Source organism: Capra hircus, chromosome 5 (assembly GCF_001704415.2).
Source record: "Capra hircus breed San Clemente chromosome 5, ASM170441v1, whole genome shotgun sequence".
Lineage (NCBI taxonomy): Eukaryota > Metazoa > Chordata > Mammalia > Artiodactyla > Bovidae > Capra > Capra hircus.
In genome coordinates this window covers 66,139,423-66,166,828 of record NC_030812.1, presented here as the reverse complement: position 1 = coordinate 66,166,828, position 27,406 = coordinate 66,139,423, and the positions used below count along the sequence as shown (strand labels likewise).

Sequence of the window (27,406 nt, the reverse complement as noted above, 5' to 3'; positions counted from 1 at the left end):
AGGGAAGCAAAGTGCTTTTTTGTTTTCAAAGGCCAGTAGTTGTTTCAAGTTAATCAAGATCGGACGCAAAACATCAGTGAATCCCCTTGGATATTTTTAAAAGTAAGATAAGAGCGGAGAATGGAGGAAAGAGGCTGAGATGATGTTTTCATTAAAGTTACAGGTCAAATATAAGTTATGTTTTATGTGTACTTTAATATTGACCAGGTGATTTTATGTGATAAGCTGTATGAGTAACTGAAATTCGAGCTGAGTTATTTTTACAGCCACTGTAGCAGAGCTTGATATTGCCATCACTCGTTCTGTGGTTTCCTCACCACTGGTGTCTGCTTCTCAGGAGCCTTCTCCTCTAGAGAGGGGGCGGGGAACAGGCATTTCCCTCCACAGGGCTCTCGAGGCGATTTCAGGGGAAGAAGTCTGAGACCATTAAGTTGCAGGGGGAAGCACCTGCTCACAGCACAGGTGCCAGAGGCAGGGGTAGAGTCTGGGCCACTCACACGCCATAGTGTTTGTTCCCTCTGTTCGGATGAGCTGGATTCATTTACAGATTCTGGTGCAGCCCCCAGAAGCAGGCCGGTGGTGCATGTTACCTCTGCTTTTTACAGATGGGGAACCTGGCCCTCACTGTGATACAGCATTTGGGATCATTCCCTGCTAGAGGTGGTGTCCAGCATCCTGACGTGGGGGTTAGTCCACCTGAGCCTGGTCCTGACTCTTTCTGCGTCAGCACTGATCTTCTTAGGGTAGAGCGTCGGAGGGCAGGGGAGTGATGGGGACAGACCAGCCTCTCTCCCTAATGTAGTAAAAACATTTAAAAAAAACAAAACACAACACACCCACCCAAAGCAAGTCATTAGGAGACCGTGTGCCTCGTTAAAGGAGGCAGTGTGATGTGGTGGTTGCAGAGCCCAGGAGCCAGTCCTGACCCCCCACTTTCTACTTTGGTGACCTTGAGCAGGATCTGTGACCTTTCTGTGCTTTGGTGGCTTCTGCTGGAAATTGGGAAGAATAATAGTGCCTCACTCCTAAGACTGCTGAGAATGAAGTGAATGACTGTGTGCAGTTCACTTCTGGCATTCAGTAGGACCGTGTGGTGTCGGCTGCTGTCTTTCCTGCTCTCATTACCAGTAGGATGATAGTAGTAGTAATAGTAGCAGCATCATGCTTGTTATTTGTAGCAGTTACCAGTGGCACCACCTCCTGCTTCCTTGTGACAGCAGCGTCTTGCACCTCAGTTGAAAAATTTCAGCAGTCACTGGAGGTCTGAATATCACTGCTGTCTGTCTCTAATTGATGCTAACTGCCTTGCCTGTGATTTTCCCAGAGGCCTCAGTGTGGTCCCCGATGAGGAGGTCATTGAAATGTACGAGGGTTCCCACGTGCCTTTGGAACAGATGAGCGACTTTTATGGGAAGGTAATGAGAAATTATTTATTTAAAGTAACCTATCTTTTTCCTTTACGAAATGTGGCCTGGTAGCTTTAGGATCTTAAACTACTAAACTCTTTGCTCGCAAGGACTCAAGAAGGCAATTGAGGTTGTGTTTTGAGAGACCCTCAATTTGAGAGAGGTGAGTATGTTTGAGTCGCTCCTGGGATCTTTCATGGTTCTTTCTCGGCCCTTCTTCCCTACCTGCTGAAGGCTCTTTGCAGCTTCCTTGTAGCCCTCCCCTATTTGCCACCACCTCCCCAGGCGTGTCTCCACTCTCTGGAGGAGTCACTGGGGTCGTCACTGTAGCAGCTGTTGCCTCCCCTGAGATTAAGAGCAGGGCAGCACGCTGCTCTGTGCCTAAGGGAGACCTCTGCCTTTCTAACTTTTGTGGTCTTCTTTGCCCTTAGAATTTTTGCTTCTTGTCATGTTAGATGCAGTCTCTTTGTGTTACCAAAATGCAAGGAAGATGCCTAGTCACCTGGTAAACTTAGTCTTATAAATCACAAGTGTTCAGGGAAAGGCTCTTTTCCAAGCTCCCATGTGGGCTTTTGAGGGGGTGGGAGTGGTGGTGCTCAAATTCAGGAGAGTTAGAGGCTTTTTGTGTCATTCACGTGGGCAAAAATCAATTTACTGCCTTTCCTCTGTGTGTGATGAAAGAGTGTGAGCTGAAAATTGGATGGAACCCAAAGGAGAACAGAAAGGGAAGGCTGGCTAGACTTTTGAGGGGAAGTCAGGGCATTTCCTTGGAAAGCCCATTTGCACTTAGAGTGAGACATCAGCTCTGCCATGAAGGACAAAAACAGGGTGAACTTATTTTTAGAATTTTTCTTTCCTTATGGGGAGGGAGCCAGATGTTGATGACCAGGATCCCCCAGGTTGATGTAAAGTCTGCTGTGGTGTTGGCTGCCTTGCTAAAGCCTCCCTCCCTGTCTGCAGAGTTCCGGAAACACCATGAAGCAGTTCATGGACATCTTCTCCCTGCCCGAAATGACCCTGCTGTCCTGTGTGAATGAGTACTTTCTGAAGAACAACATCGACTATGAACCTGTGCACCTGTACAAAGATGTCAAGGTTGTGTAGACATGGGGGGGTCACCATGCTGCACCTCTTCCAGTGCCTCAGAAGTAATAGAATCTCTGGCTTCCATTGTTGGCTGAGTGTTTGAGGTCGTCCTTTGTCTTGAATCTCTTTTATTTGCCGTTTAACCTTGGAAATCCTAAGAAAGGGGTTAGGAGAATTGGAAATGAGTCAAATTGTTTGTTAAAAGAAGAGGGTACTTGTTACCTAGATTTCTGTGTGCATATACATACCCACATCATTTAAATAATCTTGTATTTATGTATTTTATGTTCACATTTATGTGTGTTTATAGATGCATTCTTTAAGCTGTCTGAGCTTTTTTCAGTATTTAAAAATGTGTTTATATATTGCTTATTTAATATATATTTTTAATGCACGTTTCTAAGCATCTTTATATATATAATTTAAATATCATTTTAAAAGGGGCTTCCCAGGTGGTGGAGTGATAAAAAATCCACCTGCCCACACAGGAGGCTCAAGATTTGAGCGTTCAATTCCTGGGTCAGGACAATCCCGTGGAGAAGGAAATGGCAACCTACTCTGGTATTCTTGCCTGGAAAATGCCATGGACAGAGGCGCCTGGCGGGCTACAGTCCATGGGGTCCCAGTGGGTCGGACGTAACTGAGTGACTGAGCATGCAGAGTTTTAAAAGATCTGTATATACATACTACAGTGTTTTTATTATGTGTTCATGACTAGGTTTAAATATTGACTGCCTCAAATCATGGGTTTTAGAAAATACAGGGTGAATTACAGTTTCTCAATGTCAGTTTGGTATTGTTTTAACTAAATTTAAATATTTAGTTTCCATCCTCTGTTTTGGCTCACACAGATGCTTCATCTTTAAGGATCTTTAAGAATTACTGGAGCTATGCAACCCTTAGCATTCATGAGGAAAGCTGTTTACTGCAAAGTTCAGTTTTTACTATGAAGCGTGAACTACCACTGCATGTGCATGAGTACACACGTGTAGAGGTTACTGTGTTCTGGGCACTATTTTTCTGAATGCTATATGCCTATTAATTAATCAAATCCTTACAAGAATGCCATGAGGTATCATCGCCTTCATTTTACAGATAGAAAGATTGAGGCACAGAGAGGCTGAGTAAGTCGCCCAGGGATATCCAGTTAGTAAGTAGCAGAGCCTGGATTTCAGGCCAGGAAGCTGCACTTCAGCGTGCTCTTAACCACTGCTTTCTGCCAATGTGCAGTTGAAACAGGCCTCTGCCGGAAGGTAACTGAGGTTGAGTTTACAATCAGGAGGTGCTTGTTCCTGACAGTAAGCACCTATCAGTTTTCTGAGGTTTTGTAGTCCTTGTTTAGTTGCTAAGTCATGTCTGACTCTTTTGCAACCCCGTGAATTGTAGCCCGCCAGGCTCCTGTCTCCATGGGATTTCTTATGGCCCAGCTTTTCCTGCAGCCCAGTCCTCATTATAGCCTCCAGAAAGTTTCACTGTGCTTCCAGGAATGCCCACCTATGTAGTAGATCGGCTCAGAGCCCCGCTAAGAGCAGGGCTGTGCTTTGACACCTGCCAGGCATCAGGCTGCCACTCTGCCAGGCTCTTCCTTGTGTCTGCCTGCTGGATCAAAGCTCTGCCTGCATTCTGAGCTCCTTGACAGTTCCTTGCCTTTTGGTAGCACTGAAGAGAGGAGGATCTTATGCTGTTGGTCTCTGCCTCTTTTTTTAGGTCATAGAATCTGTTGTTGGGGTCCAGAGAAGGGTGCAAAGATGAAAGGAGCAGTCCTTCCCTTTGTCGGGGTGACCTGAAATTACCTGGTCTTCATACAGCATATAAATGACTGTTTGTCCTGTGGGACTTCATTCAGAATTGTTCACACAAATTGCCTCCTCCAAGTGACTCTTTCGAAAATTGCACTGGAACCTGCTGCTGTCACCATGGAAACTTAAGTTTTTTCCTGCCCATGATAAATGGAACAGAATTTAGATTTCATTTAGTGCCTTGGTTGCCAGACTTTGCAGACAGACATTATCCTAAATGACCTTTCGCTTGTCCTCTCACTCAGACTATCTCAGTTATACTCAGACTGATTAAAAACCTGTCTTTTGACAGGATTCAATTCGGGACGTGCACACCAAAGGAATCATGTACAGAGCAATTGAAGCAGATATTGGTATGTACCAGATGTTGTGTGAAGATCAGCATTTCCTTTTGCTGTATAATTATGTAGGCATTTTACTATCACTGCGGGTGCTGAGCAGGGTCTGTACCTCTTCTTTAAAAAAAAAAATTTTTTTTGGCTATGCTGGGTCTTCATTACTGTGTTCAGTCTTTCTCTAGTTGTGGCAAGTGGAGGCTACCCTAGTTGGGGTTCAACGGCTTCTCATTGCAGTGTCTTCTCATTATGGAGCAAGAGCTGTAAAGCACACAAGATTCAGTGTGGCTCACAGGCTGTAGAGCGCAGGCTCAGTAATTGTGGCACATGGGCTGAGTTGCTCTGTGGCATGGGGGATTTTAGCTCCCAGACCAGGGATCGAACCTGTGTCCCCCTTGGCCGGCAGATTCCTAACCACTGGACCACCAGGGAGCCCCCGCAGTACCTCTTCTGAGTGCAGTGCAGGGACCTTGCCTCCTTGCACCTCACATGTCTCCCTCCCCTTTGTCTCAGTGGTTGACATAATCCTGACTCAGATAGAGGAGTTGGCAGCCACAACCACTGAAGTTTTTCCCACTGAGACTGAAGAGGCAAGGTCTTGGTTACTGATTCACTGGGCACCAGTACACCGACTAGAACCAGGCTTCTTGAAGGCCCCAGACAGTGCTGGATCCATCTGCCCGCCTTAGGAAGTGCTTGCAGATTGGCTGACTTCACCCTGAAACCCTGTGTGCTTTTTCCTCTTGCTCTTTAGAAAAGTACATCTGCTATGCTGAGCAGACCCGTGCGGTGTTGGCCAAGCTGGCTGATCACGGCAAGAAGATGTTTCTTATCACCAACAGCCCCAGTAGCTTTGTGTAAGTTCTTTGTTTCCTGCCTAGTTTCTGGCTCACTTCTGATGTTCTGTGTATTTAAATAGTTGAAAATTTGAAATAAAAAATTGCAATAGTTAATCCCTTTAATGTTAGGCTAACCTGGCTGCCATGTTGTTCTAGGGACAAAGGGATGAGGTATATTGTTGGAAAAGACTGGAGGGACCTGTTTGATGTGGTCATCGTTCAGGCTGAGAAGCCCAACTTCTTTAATGATAAGCGGCGGTAGGTGTCTGTCTTTTTAGAGACCAAATTTTATTCATCTGATGCTCTGAATACTGAACTGTATCTTGGTGATATTGTGATAATGTGTCTTGGTGAAATACAATTGGAAAATCACAAGCATCTGACATTACAGCTTTTGCTACTTAACAAACCTCCTAACAAGTAATTGGGAAAAAGGTAGGATGAGTGTGTACACAGCAGATAGCTTATTATTGAAGCAGTTCTCGATTTAACTCAGGCTAGTCAGTCCTATGAGTCAGTCTTTAAGAAAATGATCGACTAGTTATAATCCAAACTTAACATCGCATAGTAAATTAGATCTCTCTATGTGGATGCATTGTGAAGTGTAACAAAACAGCAACAGCAAACCACCTGGTGAGTAGCTCTTTAAACAGAACTCTAAATGGTGCAGCAAGTGTCCCTAGATTTTGCAAAACTTCTCTGCAACACAGGTTTTGCATCAAATGGAGTAAATCTCTACCCAGACTTAGATAAAAGACTTTCTGCCATGGTCGCTTTGGGAAATAGAGGCGTGGGAGTTTGGGTTGTGCTCTTAGCATTTAGTGGCGGGTGGGGTGAGGGTAGGGTCAAGTGTCCTGCAATGTCTCTTTAACATCCAGGACTGGCCTGTTCACTGGGAGGGTATTAGTTGCTCAGTCATGTCCAACTCTTTGTGACCCATGGACTGTAGGCCAGTCTGCCATGATCCTCTGTCCATGGAGTTTTCCAGGCAAGAATACTGGAGTGGGTAGCCATCCCCTTCACCTAGGGATCTTCCAAGTCAGAAACAAACATAGGTCTCCCACATTGCAGGCAGATTCTTCACCATCTGAGCCACCAGGGAAGTCATTGTCCCCAAATGTTTATGGCATTGAGAGTTACTGCATTGGGATTATAAGAATGATTCCTATCTGTGTAGTAATGGCCTACATTTGAAACATTTTTACCTACATTTCTCTGTCCTGCAATAGGTAACCATGCAGTCTTCCCTGCTCTGCTAGGCGATTTATTTTTTAACAATAACACTGTATTGGGGTGTGTCTTTTTTTTTTTCTTCTATTTTCAAGATCTTTTTGATGTGGACCATTTTGAAGATCTTTTTTGGATTTGTTACAATATTGCTTCTGTTTTATGTTTTGGTTTTTGGCTGCAAGGCATGTGGGAACTTAGTTTCCTGAGCAGGGTTCAAACCTCTGCCCTCTTCATCGGAAGGCAAAAATCTCAACCACTGGACTGCCAGGGAGGTTCCTATGCTAGGTGATTTAAAGCTTGATAATTCGATGTCCTGTAGTCAGCGTTGAGTGGATTAAATTCCTCTTGTGATGCTAAATTCTAGTTTTCTGAATGTCACAGTGGCTCCTGGAAGAAAAGGCAAAACCAGGAACAATGTGCAGAGACTGAGAATTTAAGAGAATGTTCAATCTGTAGGTTTTAGAGTTATATATAGATGTGCCTGTAGCCTTAATCACTGAATGGCTGCTTGGTCAGTGATAAAATGCTCTCTGGCCTTTTCTTTTTGGATCTCAGGGAGGTGGTCAGGGGAAGGACCTCATCTCCCCTTTCCCCATGGACCTCCCTCCTATGTCATGTTTTTGCACAGTGGCAGGATGGGCCTTAGATTAGTAGATTTCCCTGGAGGAACCCAGCACAGCTCACTCGCTCTCACTCTAGATGTCTGGATTAAAAATCCTCTACCTGTATTCATCCTTCTGTTATTTATAATGATGAAGGTTAAGGAACATCTGTATAAGAAGATATTATGCAGTCATTAAAAGAGAAGTTTTTTTTTAAAGGCAGTGAACATATCTCCTGACTGTAAAAAATGATGTATGAATCACATGGGAAATTGCTCACAGCCTTGGAGAAGAGAAGATACATAGCAGTGTCCAGAAATGATCCTCATTTTATATTCATAAAAAAGAGAAAGAGAACAGATACATAAAGACCAAAAGATATGGACTGAACTCATGTGTTTCTACCTGGGTACTGGAATTATGGATGATTTTCTTTTTCTTTATTGTATTTGTCTACATTTTCCAGATGTTTTTTGCAGTGAGTTTGTATTTTTCTCACCAGAAAAGCCGTTCAAATAAGTGTTACCTAAATAAAGAAAAAGAACAAATAAAGCTTGTGTGTTTTTGGACTAGCACATCCAGGTTGAGGAATGAGGCCTTTGTTCTGTTTTTCCTATTTTTCATCATAAAATAATATGCTCGATTCTCTGATGTGTCTTGTATCTAGACTGGCTGCATTTTAAATCCAAAGCTGGATGTAATAAGCAGTATTTCTATAAGCTTTATTTTTGGTAAAACGTGTTCTGCATGGTTGAATAAGTTTGAAAATCTGGGTTAAAGAAAGTTTCTTTGTAGGAGGGCTTTTCAGAACCATCGGTAACTTTTAAAGAGGGACGTATCTAGGGCACAGTATTTTCCAAATTCATCTGACTCTGGCGTTCATTTTTCACTAACCCCTCCTGGATCCCGTGGTCTGCAGCATGGGATGGTTTGCACGAGGCTGGGGAACGTGGTGGTGGGGTTTGGTTTGGGTTGTGGGGCTCGCTTCTCTTTTCGGGTGGGTAACCGTGGAGTTTTTCATCCAGCACACAGCCTGCATTGCTACCACACATGGTAACCTTTCCTGTTTCTGTTGTTAGACCTTTCCGAAAGGTGAATGAGAAAGGTGTCTTACTCTGGGATAAAATCTACAAGCTGCAGAAAGGCCAGATTTACAAGCAGGTATCTCGTGACCCATCTGTCCTTTTAGTCGCTGTGCTTTGTGATCAGCTATAAATGATGTAACGGCTGACATTCACGGAGGCTCACTGTGTGTCAGGCACAGTCCTGGGGGCTCTGCTTGAATTGACTGTTTATAACGTGGTGGCAGAATTTAAGCTAAAGTCAATATATTTTTAATGTGCTCTGTGTGAATTAACTCAAAATTGAGCAGCTTTAAAAAATATATTTTTAAGCATTTTTTTCTGTAGGATATAAAATTTAGAATGCCAGTTGTGAAATAGAAGTTTCTCTTTAAGAAGTGTTTAATCACATGGCATCTTACCCCAATTAGTAATTATTTCCTGATGAACTGTGTTTTATGTATAGTTTTGATATATTTTGGTTTCATGTAAAGCTTTCCCATGTTGAGTAGATGATTGAGTCGCTGTCCATTTTTGTGTTACTGAAATTAGGTTTTTAAATTTTATCCTTTAAACATTTTACATTTGTATAATTATAACATAAAATTACAGAAGAGCACTATATAGTTTTTTTTGAACCGTGTAGTACATTCCTTGTATTATGTACTGTCCAACTGGTTCATACCTGTTGTATATGTAACAGACTGCTGGATTTGGCACTAAGTGTATTTTCTAGGCCTGGAAGATTAGCTTGGATACAGCCATTCCCCATCTAGGAAGCTAGCGGAAGAAAATGATTAAGCTGTAGCTAGCTGAAGAAAACTATTAAGAGGTAGCTAAAGCTTTGCTAAAGAGTGTTTATCATGATGTTACTTACAAAATAGGTAGCAAGGTAAATGTCTGTTATCAGATAATTGATGAGAATCATGGGTAGTCTCAGCTGCTGAAATTACATGGCAGGCGAATATTTATTGACATAGTCAATAAATGGCAGAATGTTAAATGTAAAAAAGAGACCTTTAGACAGGTATACAATATGAACCCCTCCTGAAAAGTACATTTGACTTAGAAGAAAGGACTGAAAGACTTCACATGAATGCCTTTTATCTTAATATTTCGATACTTAAACTGTAAAAGCAAAAATATTTTAAGTTTAAAAAAAAAGTAGGTATCATGGGCCGTGGGGTATACAGGCCTTTTACCTGTCATATAATGCAATATAACACCCATATTTTTCTGTTATTGCAGGGCAATTTATATGAATTTTTGAAGCTTACTGGATGGAGGGGCTCCAAAGTGTTGTATTTTGGTGACCATATATATAGTGACCTGGCGGTGAGAAACTTATTTCCTATTTTTTTGTTGGGTACAGTCTTAGGCCCACTTATTGAGGAGTTTATCTCTTATTTAAGACTATTTTCATACTTTCATAAAAATGAGAACTGGGCCATATTGCTTGCTGCTTTTTTTTTTTTAATGTCTCATATTTTACCAAACCAAATGGATCAGAGTCATGAAATAGAAGAATTTTGGGAAAATGATGGAAATTAACAATTTTCTCAGGTTATCAGAAAAAAATCTTTACTCAGAAAAAAAATCTTTCCGTTTAAAAAGGTAGGAAATAAATGACAATGTTGTTTCCTTTTCCTTCCTTTGTTAAGCATCAGAAACATACAAATGGTCTGTAAAAGCTTGTAAACATCAGTCTGGGTTTCTTTTGCCTGATAGTCATTTTGAAAGAGTACACAATGTAGAAAGTAAAATAGCTATTTCTAGGAAATGGCTATTAGGTGCAAATGAGGCTTTTGTGCCCTTTGGAATGACTGGAGTGTCTCAGGACTTGAATTATGACTTAATTTATAACTGGCACAGGAATGAATGAGTCACACTTACTACCACCCTTGGTTCCTTGTGGAATGAATTTATGTATATGTATTTATATATAAATAAAATTCATTTATACGAAGAGTGAAATACGTGAATGTATACAAAAGTGCTTAGTAAAGTAGAAACCTAAAGTGCTCCTTTCAGGATGCTGGCCCTCCCAGGATGTCCGACCAAGTGCCATGGCATCACAAGACATACCTCTTGCTGTGTGGTCTGTGGGCCTTGAGGAGATAACTGTGCTACCCAGGAGGCGTGTGGGTACCTGGCCCCGTGAGATCCCCCTACACAGAGACAGGTCTTAGTGCTAGGCGAAGCTTCACGTTGCAGTTGTTTGTCCAGTGTCATCCCTGTGACACTGGCATCACCCGGGAACTTGTTCGAACTGCAAATTCTTGGCCTCACCCCAGACCTGCCGAGTTATAAAGAAGCTCTGGGGTTGGGGCCCAGCCGTCAGTGTTGTTCTTAGCTTTCCCCGCCAAAATTTGATGTCACGGTGTTGCTGGCCTCATGGAATGAGTTAGGAAGAGTTTCATCTTCCTCAGTTTCTGGGAGAGTTTGAGAAGGATTGATGTTCATTCTTTTATGTTTAATAGTGAAACCATCCGGTTCTGGACTTTTCACTGTTGGAAGGTTTTTGATTTCTGATTCAGTCTTCTTCCTAGTAAGAGGTCTGTTCAGGTTTACCAGTTCTTCATGATTCAGTCTTGGTAGGTTGTGTGTTTCTAGGAATTTGTCCATTTCATCTAGATTATCCAGTTGTTGGCATACAGTAGTTTACAGTACTCTTTTATAATCTTTTTTTTAATCTGTAGAATTGGTGGTAATGTCACCACTTATATTTCTGATTTTAGTAATTTTAAGCCTTTTTGTTTTTTATCAAACTTAATGGTTTGTCAACTTTGTTGATTTTTTTTTTTGAAGAAGCAATTCTTAGTTTTATTGATTTTTCTCTGTTGTTTTTATATTCTCTATTTTATTTATTTCTGCTCCAATCTTTCATTTCTTTTTGTGCTGCTAGCTTTCAGTTTAGTTTGTTCTTTTTCTAGTTCTTTTAGGTATAAAGTTAAGTTGTTGTTTTGAGATCTTTCTTTTTCAATCTAAATGGCTAGAGGTGGTGTTAATTTTCATTTTAGTCTTGCTTTTTTTTGTATCCCATAAACTTGGGTATGTTGTGTTTGCATTTTAACTTGTCCCACGGTATTTTTCTAATTTTCCGTGTGATTTCTTCTTTGACCCGTTGGTTGTTGAAGAGTGTCTTTTAATTTCCACATATTTCTGAATTTTTCAGTTTCTCCTTTTGCTATTGATGTCTAGTTTCATTTTTAGTGATAAGAAAAGATACTTTGTATGATTTCAGTCTTCTAAAACTAATCAAGACCTGTTTTGTGGCCTAAAATACAGCTGCTGCTGGAGAATGCTCCATGTGCATTTGAGAAAACTATTGTATTCTACTTTTGTTGGGTGGAGTGTTCTGATTGATCTGTGGTGGTGTTCAGGCCCTGTATTTCTTGTTTGATCTGCCTGCTTATTTTATCCATTATAGAAAGTGGGCTATTAATGTTCCCTATTATTGTTGTAAAGTTGTCTCTTGTTCCCTTCAGCTCTGTTAATGGTTGCGTCATATATTTTGGACCTCTGATGTTTGGTTCATATGTGCTTTTAATTGTTATATATTTTTGGTGAATTGACTCTTTTATCATGATGTAATGTCATTCTTTGTGTCTTGTAACTATTTTTGACCCAAAATCTATTTTGCCTGATACTAGGATAGCCACTTTTGCTTTGGTTACTATTTGCGTGGAATGTCTTTTTTTAGTCTTTTCACTTTCAACTCTGTGTGTTCTTAGATCTAAAATAAATTGTCTTGTTAGACAGAATATATTTGGCTCCATCCTAGAGTTAGAAAACCACAGTTTTAAAGTGATCAGACCAGAATTGATTAACGTGTCAGAGATTTATGTGGGTAATGAATATTACCCTTCAAAGGAATCCCTTGAGAAAGTAGATGCTCCCAATGTTGCTGCAGTTTCTTGAAATAAATTTAGATGCGCCCTTTGGGATATATTTGAGAGCCAGCTTGAGGCACTGGAGAAAATTAATTTCGTTATCATTAATTCATTGTCATGTACTTTTAGTCTTAGGAGTGTTCCAGTTGACTTTTTACCTATTGTCAGAAATAAGATCCATCTTGAAAAGTTTGCCACCACTGGGAATATTTAGAAAACTGTGCTGTATGTAGGGTTTCATATATTTTAGGAGAAAGAGAATTATTGAAAGATTTAAAGAAATTCAACCATGGAAGAAGATAGGCATCCTTAGGACTTGCAGAGCAGGGATTCTAGCTTTAGGGGAGTAACAGAGTGAATTTTCAAAATAGTAAACTATATACCACTTCTGTCCTTAAAAGTGCTCTCCTTAGAAGTATCCCTTTCTCCCTTAGAGTAAAAGCCTGGCTTCCCGCAATTGCTGTGCTTGAGCTCTGTTTCCCCAACCTCTCCTCCCTCTCTGAAGGCACCTCCTGCCTCTGCCCTCTCTCTCCTCTGCCCTAGGTTCCTTGCCTTGCTGTTTCTTAGCACACCCTGCTCCCAGCATGTTCCTGCCCCGGGGTCTTTGCACTTGCCCTTTTTCCAGCCAGAATTTTCTCCTCCCATACATTTACGTACTTTTACCGTCCTTTCCTTCAGACCTCTGCTTGAATGTCCCTTTGTTAGCCTGGCCTTCTTACTCCATGTAAGATGGCAAGTCCTTATTTTGCTTGATTTTTGTCCATTGTGTTTCTTACCACCTGCCATTGTGTATTTGCTTGCTTATTTTTTTGGTCCGTATTTCCCATGAGAGCAGAGGTTTGTTATTTTTGTTCACTATTTTATTCTCAGTTTCTAGCACAGGGCCTGGCAAACAGTAGTATTTAATAAATGTTTGTCAAGTGAGAAAATGAACAGCCATTCAGTATGGTGATTGTATATCTTAGATTTGCCAGGACATAACTTATATCAGATATTCTGGCTTATTGTCGTATCATAGGAGTACAATATTTGGGATGAAGATACGATCATGTATGTTGGTTGGTACTGAATGATCATTCCAAGTCTGAAATTTCCCATAACCCAGGAGGCTTTGGGTGCCATGGGTGTCCTCCAGTGTTCTGTGGGTGGATTGAATAAAAACCTTCAGTAGCATTTCAATTGACCCTTCTTCTGCCCCTGACCTAATTGTTGTTTTAGAGACTGTGGTTAATGATTGGTGATCCTGTGTTTCTGTGGGTGCTGTGACTCAAGCAATTATTTCTGGGACAGAAACTTTCTTTGGAGGGGAGGGAAATTGCCAAAGCCTGGGGCTAAATTGGCTTTAATTAAGTATAATTCATTGAGTTTGGCTTGGTTAATGACCAACCATTAAAATTAAAATTAATGCAATGAATGCCTGTTGTGTCTGGGAAAGGTAATGAAATGGTTTCAATTCTGTTGTGATGAATGTTGACTTTTTGTGATCTTTGCAATCAGGACTTGACCCTGAAGCATGGCTGGCGAACGGGTGCAATTATCCCAGAACTAAGATCCGAGCTCAAAATCATGAACACGGAGCAGTACATTCAAACTATGACCTGGCTACAGACCCTGACTGGGTTATTGGAGCAGATGCAGGTTTGGAATTCTTTTTCTCTCCTACTTTTGCTTTTTTTTTTTTTTAAATAATTATTTATTTGGTTTTGGCTGTGCTAGGTCTTCATTGCTGCGTGTGGAATTTCTCTAGTTGTGGCAAGGGGGGCTACTCTAGCTGTGGTGCACAGGCTTCTCATTGCGGTGGCTTTTCTCGTTGAGCACAGGCTATAGTATGCACAGGCTCAGTCTAGTTGTGGCACACGGGCCTAGTTCCTCCTCAGCACGTGGGACTGTCCTGGACCAGGGATTGAACCTGTGTCCCCTGCAGTGGCAGGTGGATTCTTAACCACTGGGCCACCAGGGAAATCCTCCCCTACTTTTTCTTTAAGCCTGAGGTTAGTCCACTGATCAGAGTTATTTCAGATATTTTCCTGTTCAATTGTGGTCCTAAAGTATGAGGCAGAAGTCATCCTGCAGAATAACCATTGGGGTGATTTTGCCCCTGAAAGAATCTTGCCATTTTCCCTAAAGAGAATTTTAAAAATGACTGCCAAAGCCATTTGGAGAAAGAGTTTTGTGGGGCCCATATGGGGAATTCCAGAGTCCTTACTGCTCCACCTAGGCCCCGCTGAGAGAGATTCTGTGGGGAGTGGGGTTCGAGAACCTCTGCCTAGTGTTCGGGTCCAGTCCTGCTGCTGCCTTTAGGCTGCTGTGGGACTTCTTTCTGGGCCTCAGTTTCCCCATCTGTGAAAGGGAATGAACACTTCAGGCCGGACACCATGGCTTGCTGGGAAGAGTCTCAGAGCAAAAATCGAGATCTCTGCGTGCAGCTTCCGTCTGCTTTGAATCAGTTTGCTGGCTCACTGGTGTTCAGTGGTGGTTTTCTTTCTTTCTGTGAGTTACATAGCCAGTTTTAGGCAGATAGTGAGGAAAGTCATTTTGGTGATTTCCTGGCCCATGGAATATGCCCTCTGTTGCAGCTGTGACTCCCACCCCCCACCCTTCTCCCTCGCCAAGTCTCATGAGACACCTTGCTTTCTCACCTGGTTCAGCTGTCCTGGCCATCAGCATCTCAGCGTGAGTGCTTACTCTTAGGATAAGGGGCATGGATGCCTGCTCTCTTGGCTAACACACCTGCAGCCTCTGGCCATGGCCTGGTGCCCACAGCCCGCCAGCCTGTTTTGGAAACAGGCAGGGAACCGCCTTGCCTGGCCCAGCTGGCAGCGAGCTCAGGCAGGGATCCAGGGAGCGCCAGGCCCTCACTCCAGGGCGCACACCTTCCAGGGCATGGGGCCCTGCACGTCCCCTGGACCTTGCTTCCAGCTCGTCTTGGCTGTGCTGCTCTTTGGCTCGCCTCTGATGAGAGCTGGTTCTGTTTCCCTTCCTGTGCTTGTCTGTGAGGTGATTGTCTAAAAATAAACGGCATGGATTCTGAGTTACTGCAGCTTCAAGTCTGTGCATAGGTCACACGTAATAATAGTTGCTCTCTAGGTGCTGGGCATTGTGCTGGGCGCTTGCTCTGCAACATTACTCTTCACTCGTCCCAGCTGTCCTGTGTACAATTTTCCACTTTAGAATGAGGAAACTGGGTGTCTGAGAGGTTAGGTAACATGTCCAAGGTCATAAAACAACAGAGCAAGGACTTGAACCTGGGCTGTGTGGTCCCTGCTTTGGGGCACTGCACTGAAGTGCTGTTTCACTGGGCGGTTTAGAGCTTTCGCATATAGCCAGAGCCCTCGCCTTAGGTGCAGTCTCTCTGTGATGCGGGCAGCTGGTCAGATACACAGATGCAGCCTGCAGGTAGATGGTTTAGCTTTGGTGTCCTTTTCCAGCTTTCTGTCTGGGTGGATTCTCTAGGACATAGAGGAAGGTGATTGATGATTAAAAAATTACCCAAATGAGCGGCATTTCTCACTGTGCTTCCTGTTCCCTTTCTCCTCTCCCCCGATCCCTGTCTTCACCTGGAAAACTATACATTATTCCAGTGACCTGTGTCAGATGTTTCTATAGCTCCTCTTTTTCTGATAATGTGCACATAGCACATTTTCTGGACGCTATTTTCTGAGAAGAGAAATTGGTCCTTGAAGTTGGGTGTGATTTTTTTTCCTGTTTCCTTTGGTAGCCAAAAGTGTTACCTGGAGCTAGGTCTGATGAATTAACTGCAAGTATTTAATTTTTGGATTTAAGGAAGTAGCTTAAAGAAGAATTTTTGCTCATTAGCCTTGAAGTGCCCTCTTGAGTGGTACTGTTCATGGTGGTCATGCTGGTGGATGGTGTGGTGGTATCAAGTCTTTCGGGTAACCATGTTAGAGCCACATTTAGCCTGGGCTGGACAGACTTCTGCAACAAGCCAGCTAGCCATTGTGTGGGTCGTGCAGGTTGTACGGTCTCAACTCCATGCTGGTAGCATGAAAGCAGCCTTGGAAAACATGTGAGCAACCAGTTGTAGCTGTATCCCTGTCATTTTATTGGTGGACACTGAAATTTTAATTTCATATCATTTTTTTGCATCATGAAGATATTTTTCTTTTGAATTTTTTTCAACAACTTCAAAAGGAAAATCCGTTCTTGAGTTCCTCAGGATGATAGAAAGGTGGGCAGTGGGCTGGATTTGGTCTCCGCTGGTACAGGTTATCAGACTTCTGGCTAGATGGCAATAATTCTGCCCATGCAGGAGTGGGCTAGCCCATACAGTATATTTTCATCGATTGTAGCCATAAATGGCTGAGTGAGCCAATCCACGAGAGGGGCTGAAGGTGGCTGAGGTGTCTGTAGGATCAGCTTCTGGTGTGGGCTTCTGGTTAGTCTTTTCCCGTGCTAGCTCCCCACCCTTGAGTGCATGGTATCACTTAAAGGTTAATTATAGCTAAGTCATACCCAGTCTTTGAAGTATTTTAAAGTAGGTATCAGACTCTTGAGATTGCTCTCTTATAAAGTTTAGCCTTGTAGGAGGATCCGAGCTGGAGAAAGGGGTGGCTCAAGGAGAAACTGCTTTTACTTCTAATGGGAGAGCCTTCAGCATCTTTAAATGCTGATGGGTAGACTCCAGGGGAGGAGGTTGATCACATGGGAGAGATGATAAACGATGAAGAAAGGGCAGGTGGGAGGGAGCCCTGGGTGGGCGTGGGTGGGCCTTGGATGGGAGAGTGTGAGGGGAGGCTGGGTTGCGGTGCACACACCCAGAGCTCGGGTGCCCCCTGCTTGAGGGGGTGCTCCCTGGCTCAGCTCTCTGGGGCCTTCCTCCTTCGCTTGTCTCTTCAGCAGTCTTGGGCTTTGCTGGAGATGATCCCGCATCCCTGGCCCCGCCCTGTCCTGGAGAAGCTGGGCTGGAGAAGGTGCCATGGACTTGGAGACCCGAACTGTCTCTTCATGTCTGTGTAGCCCACCCTCGGGTAGGGGCCCCTGCTGGGGGTAGAGTGGAGAGGCCCAGTCACGTGGCCTATGGCCGCTAGGTTCCCAAAGGAGAAAGCACTAGATGCACTTTGGGTATCTTGCTTCTGGTCGCTAGTCAGAGAATTCTCCTGTCCTGCAAGCTCAGGGAGAAGCTGCTTCTTCACTCTGGACACAGGGGCCCTGTTCGTGGGCCGAGAAGTGGGCAGAGGTGGGGGGAAGACTGATGTCCCGTTCTGTGCAGGGTCACACTGTTTTGCCCTGGTCTGCTTACCTAGGTGTGCCCTCTGCCAGGGTCTCCATCTCATTCTCTTATATCTTCAGTATCTAGCACAGTGCTCGCCATACAGAGGTGCTGAATATGTACCTGTGTGTATATATGTATGCATATATGTATATATGTATGAAGGAAATGGCAACCCACTCCAGTGTTCTTGCCTGGAGAATCCCAGGGACGGGGGAGCCTGGTGGGCTGCCGTCTGTGGGGTCGCACAGAGTCAGACACGACTGAAGCGACTTAGCAGCAGCATACATGTATATCTATATGTATGCATGTGTATCTGTATAGGTATGTTTGCGTGCATACTTGTGTATGTATATTTATGTTTATATATATATATATATATATATATATATAGAGAGAGAGAGAGAGAGAGAGAGATTCTTTGTGGCACCTTGGAGAAGGAAATGGCACCCCACTCCAGTGTTCTTGCCTGGAGAATCCCAGGGATGGGGGAGCCTGGTGGGCTGCAGTCCATGGGTCGCAGAGAGTCAGATGCAACTGAGCGGCCTCGCTTTCACGTATATGTAAACAGATTCTCTGTGGCGCCCTACAGAGTTTTGGCCTAGTCTTACATTTTGTAGTGCCTCAATTCGATGGTGAGTGATTTGTTGACTTAAAATATGAGAGCTCACTGAAACCAAACTCACAGGACCTGCCTCGCCACCACCAGAAGGGACCAGTCTTCTGGTACTCCAGTAACACACATCCAGTGGCCATTCAGAGGTGGCTGCTTCCTGCTGGTGTAGACAACAGTGGCAGGCAGGAAATCGAGACTACAAGCTCAGGGTTTTGTTTTGAGTGGCAGCAGCCCGTAGCGGGTGACTTGGTCAAGCTCTTGATCTGGGCATACGTGATAAACAGAAGGGCCTTGGCTCCCATGTCAAAAGCAGATGGTTTGCTCGTTTGGCATTTTCCTCCGGGTCCTGAGGCTGCCCCTGTGACTGTGGACTGCGGGAACCCTGCCTGGCCCCTGCGGTCACACGCACCTCTGGCTCTGTTCGTGTGTTCGGTTTAACCCTAGGAGGTTTGGAGAGAGACTTGTGAGATTCCATGTGTTAAGGTGCATACAGCTGTCATTTTCTTTTTGCCTTTTGCTCACATTTCAGTCCATCTGGAGAAATCTCCAGTTTCCATCTGGTTGAGGTGTTCTGCCTTCTTGCCTTTTACAAAAACAGTTTTTTTTTTCTCTTAAACACTTTGAAAGGTATTAATAAAGTGATATTGAGGAAAAAGATTAAGCCAATTATAATTCTGTTACCCTTGAACAAATTAAAGAAAAAGTTTCATGTTAATTTCCAAATGCACGTTTCTACATGCTTGAAATTTGTGGATGCCCTGTTAAATCTGCTGTTTCCACTCACTGCTATTTATATATGTGTGTGTGTATAGTACATATATTTATGATATATATAAATGGGTCTGCTAGGTAGTGTGTATTAGGTGTGTATTTATATGTGTAACAAGTGTAACGGATACATTACACATGTATAATACATACATTTTATGTGGACATATATGTATTATGCTCATACAAAGCCTTTATAATACTTTAATATCTCTAGTGTAACAGGGACCTTGCATCCCTGTATTGCGTCATTGTATTATGTCTACATTTGGTGAAGAAGGGCAGCAGCTGGGAAGTCTGAAAATGTATTATTTCATGCAAGTGCCTATCTCTTAGATCTGAATAAAATTTCTCCCAGAGGAGCCACCCGTTAGAAAATTCTCATGACCTAATGAGTTTATTTGTATCCAGAACCTTCTCAGTAATTGGCTTGTGTCCTGCAGGTTCACAGAGATGCGGAGTCACAGCTGGTTTTGCAGGAGTGGAAGAAGGAGAGGAAGGAGATGAGGTAAGATGGTCTGTTGTGAACGGAGTGAATCCTTCACCGTGGCCCCATGCACTCAGCCCACACACTTTCCCCAAGGCTGGCCAGAGGTGGGACTCGAAACAGCCTTACTTAGCTGCCGGGGGTGCCTGTGACCCCCAGGATCCAGAACGAGCCAGCTGCCATTAGTGATGAGTGACATTTCCTCGAGGCGGCAGCGAGTTCCCTCCCACCTTCTGCCCACCCATGAGTTTGTTATCTGTCCATCCCTCCCCACATCCATCCCTCTTTCTGTCCCACTTAACTTCCCCGTTTGGGCAGCCAGCAGCCCAGCGTGGCCGGTGCAACAGTGTCGGAGGTGGCTCTGAACCGCAGTGAATCCTTGGCTCCTACAGTGCTGGTGCTTATTTGTAACACTGCTGTGTTAGGTATGTGCAGTCACTCAAATCATGATGCTTTATTGATGAAGGAAGCCCATCTGCTGTCAGATGGGTGTTTGTCTTAAGGGCATAAGTTGTTTTTGCTTTTTATTAAACTATAGCTGATTTACAGTGTTGTGTTAGTTTCAAGTATACAGCTTCAGATTCTTCTCCGTTATAGGAAAGATTGAATATGTTGAATAACGATATCAAATATAGTTCCATGTTCTATATAGTAAGTAAATCCTTTTTGTGTATGTATTTTATATAGTAGCGTGTGTCTGTTCATCTCACACTCCTTATTTATCTCTTCCCCTCTTCTTTTCCCTTTTGTACCCATAAATTTGTTTTCTCTGTCTGTGAATCTTTCTGTTTTGTAAATAAGTTCATTTGTATTATATTTTTAGATTCCACGTATAAGTGATATGTGGTATTTGTCTTTCTCCGTCTGACTTACTTCACTTAGTGTGATAATGTCTAGGTCTGCCCATGTTGCTGCAGATGACATTGTTTCATTTTTTTTTATGGCTGAGTAATAGACTAGTATATGTGTGTGTGTGTATGAAAAGTGAAAGTGAAGGTGTTAGTCGCTCAGTCGTGTCCGACTCTTTGCGACCTCTTGGACTGTAGTGTGTCAGGTTCCTCTGTCCTTGGAATTCTCCAGTCAAAAATACTGGAGTGGGTAGCCATTCCCTTCTCCAGGGGATCTTCCTGACCCAGGGATTGAATCTGGATCTCCTGCATTGCAAGGAGATTCTTTACCATCTGAACCATGGCTTGGCTCAGAGCACCTGGCACTTAATTCAGGCTAGACGGTAAAGATTTTAAAGGAGCAATTATTCTCAAGAGGCCTTGTGGACAGTTGTGCTTCCCTGTAGAAGAGGGTGCTGTGTATGTGGACAGTGTTGATGTGGCCATTTCTGCTCTTGTGATCCCCCCACGCCTCCTTCCCAGGTAGCACAGCTCTCTCTAAGGTTTGGAGGTAGCGCTCACTGCCTGGTTCTGACCTCTGAGCAGTGGGCAGTCTGGTGGGACTGGTGTGCCTGGAAAGTGGGCAGAGTCCATTCCTCTGGGCTGCAGAAGCCACGGCTGTACTGAATTGATCCTCCTCCCTCTCAACGTGTTGGTTATTGGGAGTGTATTGGTTATTATAATGTGATTATTGGTATGAAATGTTGGATGAGAGGGTGATGGGCATATGATGCATATATGCTTATAATGCAGGCTTCAAGGAGGTGCTTGAAGCTCTGTATTAGATGGTAGAGGTGTGCTTACATCGCTGTAATATAATGCTTACGCTCTTAAAGTACTTTCGAGTTTGATACACTCTTATTTCTCTTACCTTACGTAGTTCTCACTATAACCTCACAAGAAGGGGACCTTGATCCTGTCCTGTAGATGAGGGAAGTTTGGAGACTCTGAGAATATTCTCCATTTCTGTGGACCTTCAGAAGTGGCTCTTTCACCTTCCATTTTTGTTTGGGAAATGGGGTGTGCATGTTTAGGGGCTCACACATTGCCTCTGGAGCCTTCAGCCGTGTTCTGTCCACTGGCCTAAGTGGGGAATGTGGTCAGAACCATTTTGATGGATGAACAGACTGTTTTCCCAATGAGAAGTCAGGGCTACTCTAGGCTCATTTGAGTCCTGTGCATATGAAGTAGGAAGTTAAGAAACATCTGGAGTAACAGGCAAATTTGGCGTTGGAGTACAGAATGAAGCAGGGCAAAGGCTAATAGAGTTCTGTCAAGAGAATGCACTGGTCATAGCAAACACCCTCTTCCAACAACACAAGAGAAGACTCTACACGTGGACATCACCAGATGGTCAACACTGAAATCAGATTGATTATATTCTTTGCAGCCAAAGATGGAGTAGCTCTATACAGTCAGCAAAAACAAGACTGGGAGCTGACTGTGACTCAGATCATGAACTCCTTATTGCCAAATTCAGACTTACACTGAAGAAAGTAGGGAAAATCACTAGACCATTCAGGTATGACCTAAATCAAATCCCTTATATAGTGGAAGTGAGAAATAGATTTAAGGGACTAGATCTGATAGATAGAGTGCCTGATGAACTATGGATTGAGGTTCGTGACATTGTACAGGAGACAGGGATCAAGACCGTGCCCATGGAAAAGAAATGCAAAAAAGCAAAATGGCTGTCTGGGGAGGCCTTACAAATAGCTGTGAAAAGAAGAGAAGCAAAAAGCAAAGCAGAAAAGGAAAGGTATAAGCATCTGAATGCAGAGTTCCTAAGAATAGCAAGAAGAGATAAGAAAGCCTTCCTCAGCGATCACTGCAAAGAAATAGAGGAAAACAACAGAATGGGAAAGACTAGAGATCTCTTCAAGAAAATTAGAGATACCAAGGGAACATTTCATGCAAATATGGGCTCGATAAAGGACAGAAATGGTATGGACCTAATCGAAGCAGAAGATATTAAGAAGAGGTGGCAAGAATACACAGAAGAACTGTACAAAAAAGATCTTCACAACCAAGATAATCACGATGGTGTGATCACTCACCTAGAGCCAGACATCCTGGAATGTGAAGTCAAGTGGGCCTTAGAAAGCATCACTACGAACAAAGCTGGTGGAGGTGATGGAATTCCAGTTGAGCTATTTCAGATCCTGAAAGATGATGCTGTGAAAGTGCTACACTCAATATGCCAGCAAATTTGGAAAACTCAGCAGTGGCCACAGGACCGGAAAAGGTTTGTTTACATTCCAATCCCAAAGAAAGGCAAAGAATGGTCAAACTACTACACAATTGCACTCATTTCACACGTTAGTAAAGTAATGCTCAAAATTCTCCAAGCCAGGCTTCAGCAATACGTGAACTGTGAACTTCCAGATGTTCAAGCTGGTTTTAGAAAAGGCAGGAGAACCAGAGATCAAATTACCAACATCCACTGGATCATCAAAAGAGCACGTGAGTTCCAGAAAAATATCTATTTATTGAAAGTTTATTGACTATGCCAAAACCTTTGACTATGTGGATCACCAGAAACTGTGGGAAATTCTGAAAGAGATGGGAATACCAGACCAACTGACCTGCCTCTTGAGAAATCTATATAAAGGTCAGGAAGCAATAGTTAGAACTGGACATGAAACAATAGACAGGTTCCAAAAAGGAAAAGGAGAACGTCAAGGCTGTATATTGTAACCCTGCTTATTTAACTTATATTAACTTATTTAACTTATATTCATGAGAAATGCTGGGCTGGATGAAGCACAAGCTGGAATCAAGATTGCCGGGAGAAATATTAATAACCTCAGATATGCAGATGAAACCACCATTATGGCAGAAAGCTAAGAACTAAAGAGCCTCTTGATGAAAGTGAAAGAGGAGAGTGAAAAAGTTTGCTTTAAAGCTCAATATTCAGAAAACTAAGATCATGGCATCTGGTCCCATAACTTCATGGAAAATAGATGGGGAAACAGTAGAAACAATGGCAGACTTTATTTTGGGGGGCTCCAAAATCACTGCAGCCAAAAATTAAAAGATGGTTACTCCTTGGAAGAAAGGTTATGACCAACCTAGACAGCATATTAAAAAGCAGAGACATTACTTTGCCAACAAAGGTCTGTCTAGTCAAAGCTGTGGTTTTTCCAGTAGTCGTATATAGATGTCAGGGTTGGACTATAAAGAAAACTGAGCACTGAAGATTGATGTTTTTGAACTGTGGTGTTGGAAAAGACTCTTGAGAGTCCCTTGGACTGCAAGGAAATCCAACCAGTCCATCCTAAAGGAAATCAGTCCTGAATATCCATTGAAAGGACTGATATTGAAGCTGAAACTCCAATACTTTGGCCACCTGATGTGAAGAACTGACTCATTTGAGAAGACCCTGATGCTGGGAAAGATTGAAGGTGGGAGGAGAAGGGGACGACCAAGCATAAGGTGGTGGGATGGCATCACTGACTCAATCGATGTGAGTTTGAGTAGACTCCGGGAGTTGGTGATGGACAAGGAGGCCTGGCGTGCTGCAGTCCATGGGGTTGCAAGAGTCAGACATGACTGAGCGACTGAACTGAACTGAAGCATATGAAACAGTGATTAAAAATTTTTTTTATTGATGTATAGTTGATGTACAATATTATATTAGTTTCAGGTATACAACATAGTGATTCAAAAATTTTATGGATTTTGTAGCTTATTTTTTTAACTTTTAATTTTATGTTGGAGTATAATTGATTAAAAGTGTGTTTCAGATGTACAGTAAAGTGATTCAGTTATATAGATATATATGTGTAACATATAATGTATCTTTAAAAATATCTTTTGGCTGCACTGGGTCTCTGTTGCTACGCGTGGGCCTTCTCTAGGTGCGGGGTGTGGGCTTTTCTTGTTGCAGAGCACAGGCTCTGGGGCGCTCTGGCTTCAGGAGTTGCATTGCATGGGCTCAGTAGTTGTGGCACGTGGGCTTAGTTGCCCAGCAGTATGTGGAATCTTCTCAGACCAGGGATCGCACCCACATACCCTGGAGCTGCAGGCAGATTCTTAGCCACTGGACCACCGGGAAGGTCCTACGTGTATCTCTTCTCTGTGAAACAGCGATCTTGGTGTCATCTGATGTCAGTAACTAAAAGCAGACCTTGGAGGAGTCACACTGTTGCTTTTTTTCTTCTCTCGCCTCTTCAGAGAAATGACCAAAGGTTTCTTCAATGCCCAGTTTGGGAGCTTGTTCCGCACAGACCAGAACCCCACATACTTCCTGCGGCGCCTGTCGCGGTTCGCCGACATCTACATGGCGTCCCTGAGCTGCCTGCTGAACTACGACGTCAGCCACACCTTCTACCCCCGGCGGACCCCACTGCAGCACGAGCTGCCCGCCTGGTCTGACCAGCCCCCAGCTGCCCGGCTGCCGCTGCTGCAGGAGGCCCAGGCTAAGTAGCTGGCGGCCCCACCACCCCTGGGCACCAAAAACCAGGACCGGTGATGGCCCCATGCTGGGCAGACTCTGCAGGGATGTGAGCGTCCCTTTTGGAAATGATACAGATAGTCTTAGTGATACCTGTTTTGTACATTACGGAAGATACCCCCCAGCTCGTGGAGAAGGGAGCTCACAGCTCACAGAGCCCACCCTCCTATGCACGTGGGGTGGGGACAGCGGCTGGCCTCCTGTCAACACCCTGTGATCAGCCTTCTTGTTTCCCAAGGTACTGTATCCAGCATCAGACTTCCTGGGATGGGGAGTCTTCTTGATGTCCTGTATTCCAGCAGGTGACGTTTTGAAACTCTTCTTAACTCTTCTGCGGAAAGTGCGTGGAAAATGCTGAACACGTCCAGTGCTGGACCCGGTGACGTGCATCCACTGGTCAACTGCTGATGCTTTAGTGGGCACTTGGATAGCGTACCATGGTGTCAGCGGCAGAGATGGACCCCAGGTGGCAGCTGGTTCCCAGACATCTGGTACTAGGGCTCTGGCACACTGGTGCCTCCTTTGACAGCAGACTCAGCCTCCCTGGAGGTCTTATGTGAGAAAGAACAGGAGAAGTTGCAAGTCCTTGGCCTTGATTGGTCTCAGTATCCATTTCCTGTGTCTTGCCCCATGCAGGGGAAGGACCATGGTGCCCCAAGCGGTGGGCAGGTTCATTCTTTTCTTTCAGAAAAGGAGGACAAGGAGAGAAAAGCTTCTGGTTTAATGTCCTGCCAGAAGAGCAGACTGTAGAATGAGGCTGCTACATGTGAACGAGCGAGAGGACCCAGTGCGTTTGTGGTGGGTATCCCAGGACTTTATAGCCCCTGACACTACCACCACACCTGTGTTGCTTGAACCTGCTCATTGGAGGATGAAAAATGAAACGAAAGAAAATGTCCTCATAATTTAATGCCGTATGGTGACCCCCTGCCGCCCTCCCATTAGGTGTTTTGCAATCTTGTTAAACTGTGTGTTATCAGAAACCATCCTCGTGGGAGGGCAGTGAGCAGATACCTTCTCTCCTGATTCATCAGCCGAGGAGAGGGGCTTGAATCCAGCCAGAGGGAGGGAGGTGGCTCTCTCTGCTTAGCTGTCTCCCACCTTCTCCCTTTAGATTGCTTTCTTGCCATGTTTATGTGTCTGTTTTGGGAATTTCTTTAGTGTCTGTGTTTAAGGTGGGAGCAGATCAAGGACATTGAAGTTGAGAGAAACAAAGTTGGAAGTAGCCTCACTGAGTGAGTGTTCCCATTTCTGAGGACAAGGCAAGTGGCACCTATCCTTAAACCTGAAGGATACAGGGGCGGAGGAAAGGGGCTTGAGGAGAGACTGCTTGCTTATTTGGCGTTTTTAATGGATTTGTGTGGGGCCAGCTGTTGAGGAAATGTGAGCGTGGCCTGCCACAGGCTACCTGCCCGAGTGCAGAAATTAGGTGACTTCTATAGCATGTTGTATGACGCTGTGTGTTTTAATGGGACTGTTGCTGTTTAGTTGACTCTTGGCAACCCCATGAACTGTAGCCCACCAGGCTCCTCTGTCCATGGGATTTCCCAACCAGGAATACTGGAGTGGGTTGTGACCTCCTCCTCCAGGGGATCTTCCTGACCCAGGTGTCGAACGCGCATTCCTGCATTGGCAGGTGGATTCTTTCCTGACTGAGCCACCAGGCGCACCTGTGATCTTTTCTTGTATTTAACTAAAATAGTGAAGGTGACTCTAGACCTAATAGGCCCAGTTGGCCTTCTTTTTTCCCTTTATTATGAACACAGGTGTCCATTCCTTTTTCAGGCTGCAGGAGGCACTTTGTTGGCTGTTTGTTAGTGCCTGGGGGTTTTAAGCATCAGAGTGTATTGGAGACTGGCATTTCAGGGGTGCAGGTGGTGTCCAGAACTGCTCAGTGTTGGGGTCCTCAGAGGATATGCTGGTGCGTTGGGCTGATAGTTTCTGCTTTGGAGAAGCTGGTGAGGAAGTAGGTATTTTAAAACTTTTTCTAATCAGGTATTCATTGGCTATCTCCTGCGTGCCAGTGATAGGATGTTTTGTTTACTCAAGAAAATTGTTACTCAGAAACAACTCAGGACAGCTGTTCTGACTGCTTTCATGTATGTCTGGGTTAGGAGACCCAAGCCTGGGGCAAGAAATACATTTTCTAGGTGTGAATAAGGAATTTTAATGACATCACCAATTAAGGTTGAGCAAACTCCAGGATATAGTGAAGAATAGGGAAGCCTGGCATGCTGCAGTCCATGGGGTTGCAAAGAGTCAGACATGAACAACTGTGGGCCATGGCACGTGGTGGTACTGAGGTCTGTCTGCGGAGGACCCACCAAACACGCGCTGGGGCCAGCGTAATCGGTCAGAACTGCTGTCTCTGTACGAAGGACAGAGGGCTTCTCTTTGTCTGTGCTTCGTCGTATTAATTTGTCACTGTCGTGACTCAGCTGGGATTCAGCACCCTGTACAGCATTCTGTTCCTCCTGGTTTAGCCTCTGGCGAGCCCGCTGATGAACGCATTTGGGTACGGGAAGGGAGTCTATTTTCTACCACTTAGACGATCAGTTTGGAAAGTGAGCAGAATAAAATTATCTTGCACATTGAAAAATATTTTCCCTTTTTAGCATTAGTTAGACTGATTTTCTCGGAAGGATGTGCATAGTCCAGGGGCTGTCTGTGCCCCTAAGGCTCACCTTAGCTGTAGCCAGTTGTCCGGGAAG

The 27,406-nt window shown here is 44.0% G+C and overlaps 1 protein-coding gene across 1 annotated transcript in view; it reads left to right on the top strand.

The window, feature by feature from the left end:
• NT5DC3 (5'-nucleotidase domain containing 3) overlaps positions 1–26,238 on the top strand; it is a 63,409-nt gene extending 37,171 nt beyond the window's left edge. The window contains exons 5-14 of the mRNA XM_018048183.1: positions 1,325–1,415; positions 2,367–2,501; positions 4,584–4,644; positions 5,381–5,483; positions 5,622–5,723; positions 8,377–8,458; positions 9,607–9,693; positions 13,749–13,889; positions 19,309–19,373; positions 24,416–26,238. Of these exons, the coding sequence (XP_017903672.1) occupies positions 1,325–1,415; positions 2,367–2,501; positions 4,584–4,644; positions 5,381–5,483; positions 5,622–5,723; positions 8,377–8,458; positions 9,607–9,693; positions 13,749–13,889; positions 19,309–19,373; positions 24,416–24,668 (1,120 nt within the window). The 3' untranslated portion in view covers positions 24,669–26,238. The remainder of the gene's footprint in view (positions 1–1,324; positions 1,416–2,366; positions 2,502–4,583; positions 4,645–5,380; positions 5,484–5,621; positions 5,724–8,376; positions 8,459–9,606; positions 9,694–13,748; positions 13,890–19,308; positions 19,374–24,415) is intronic.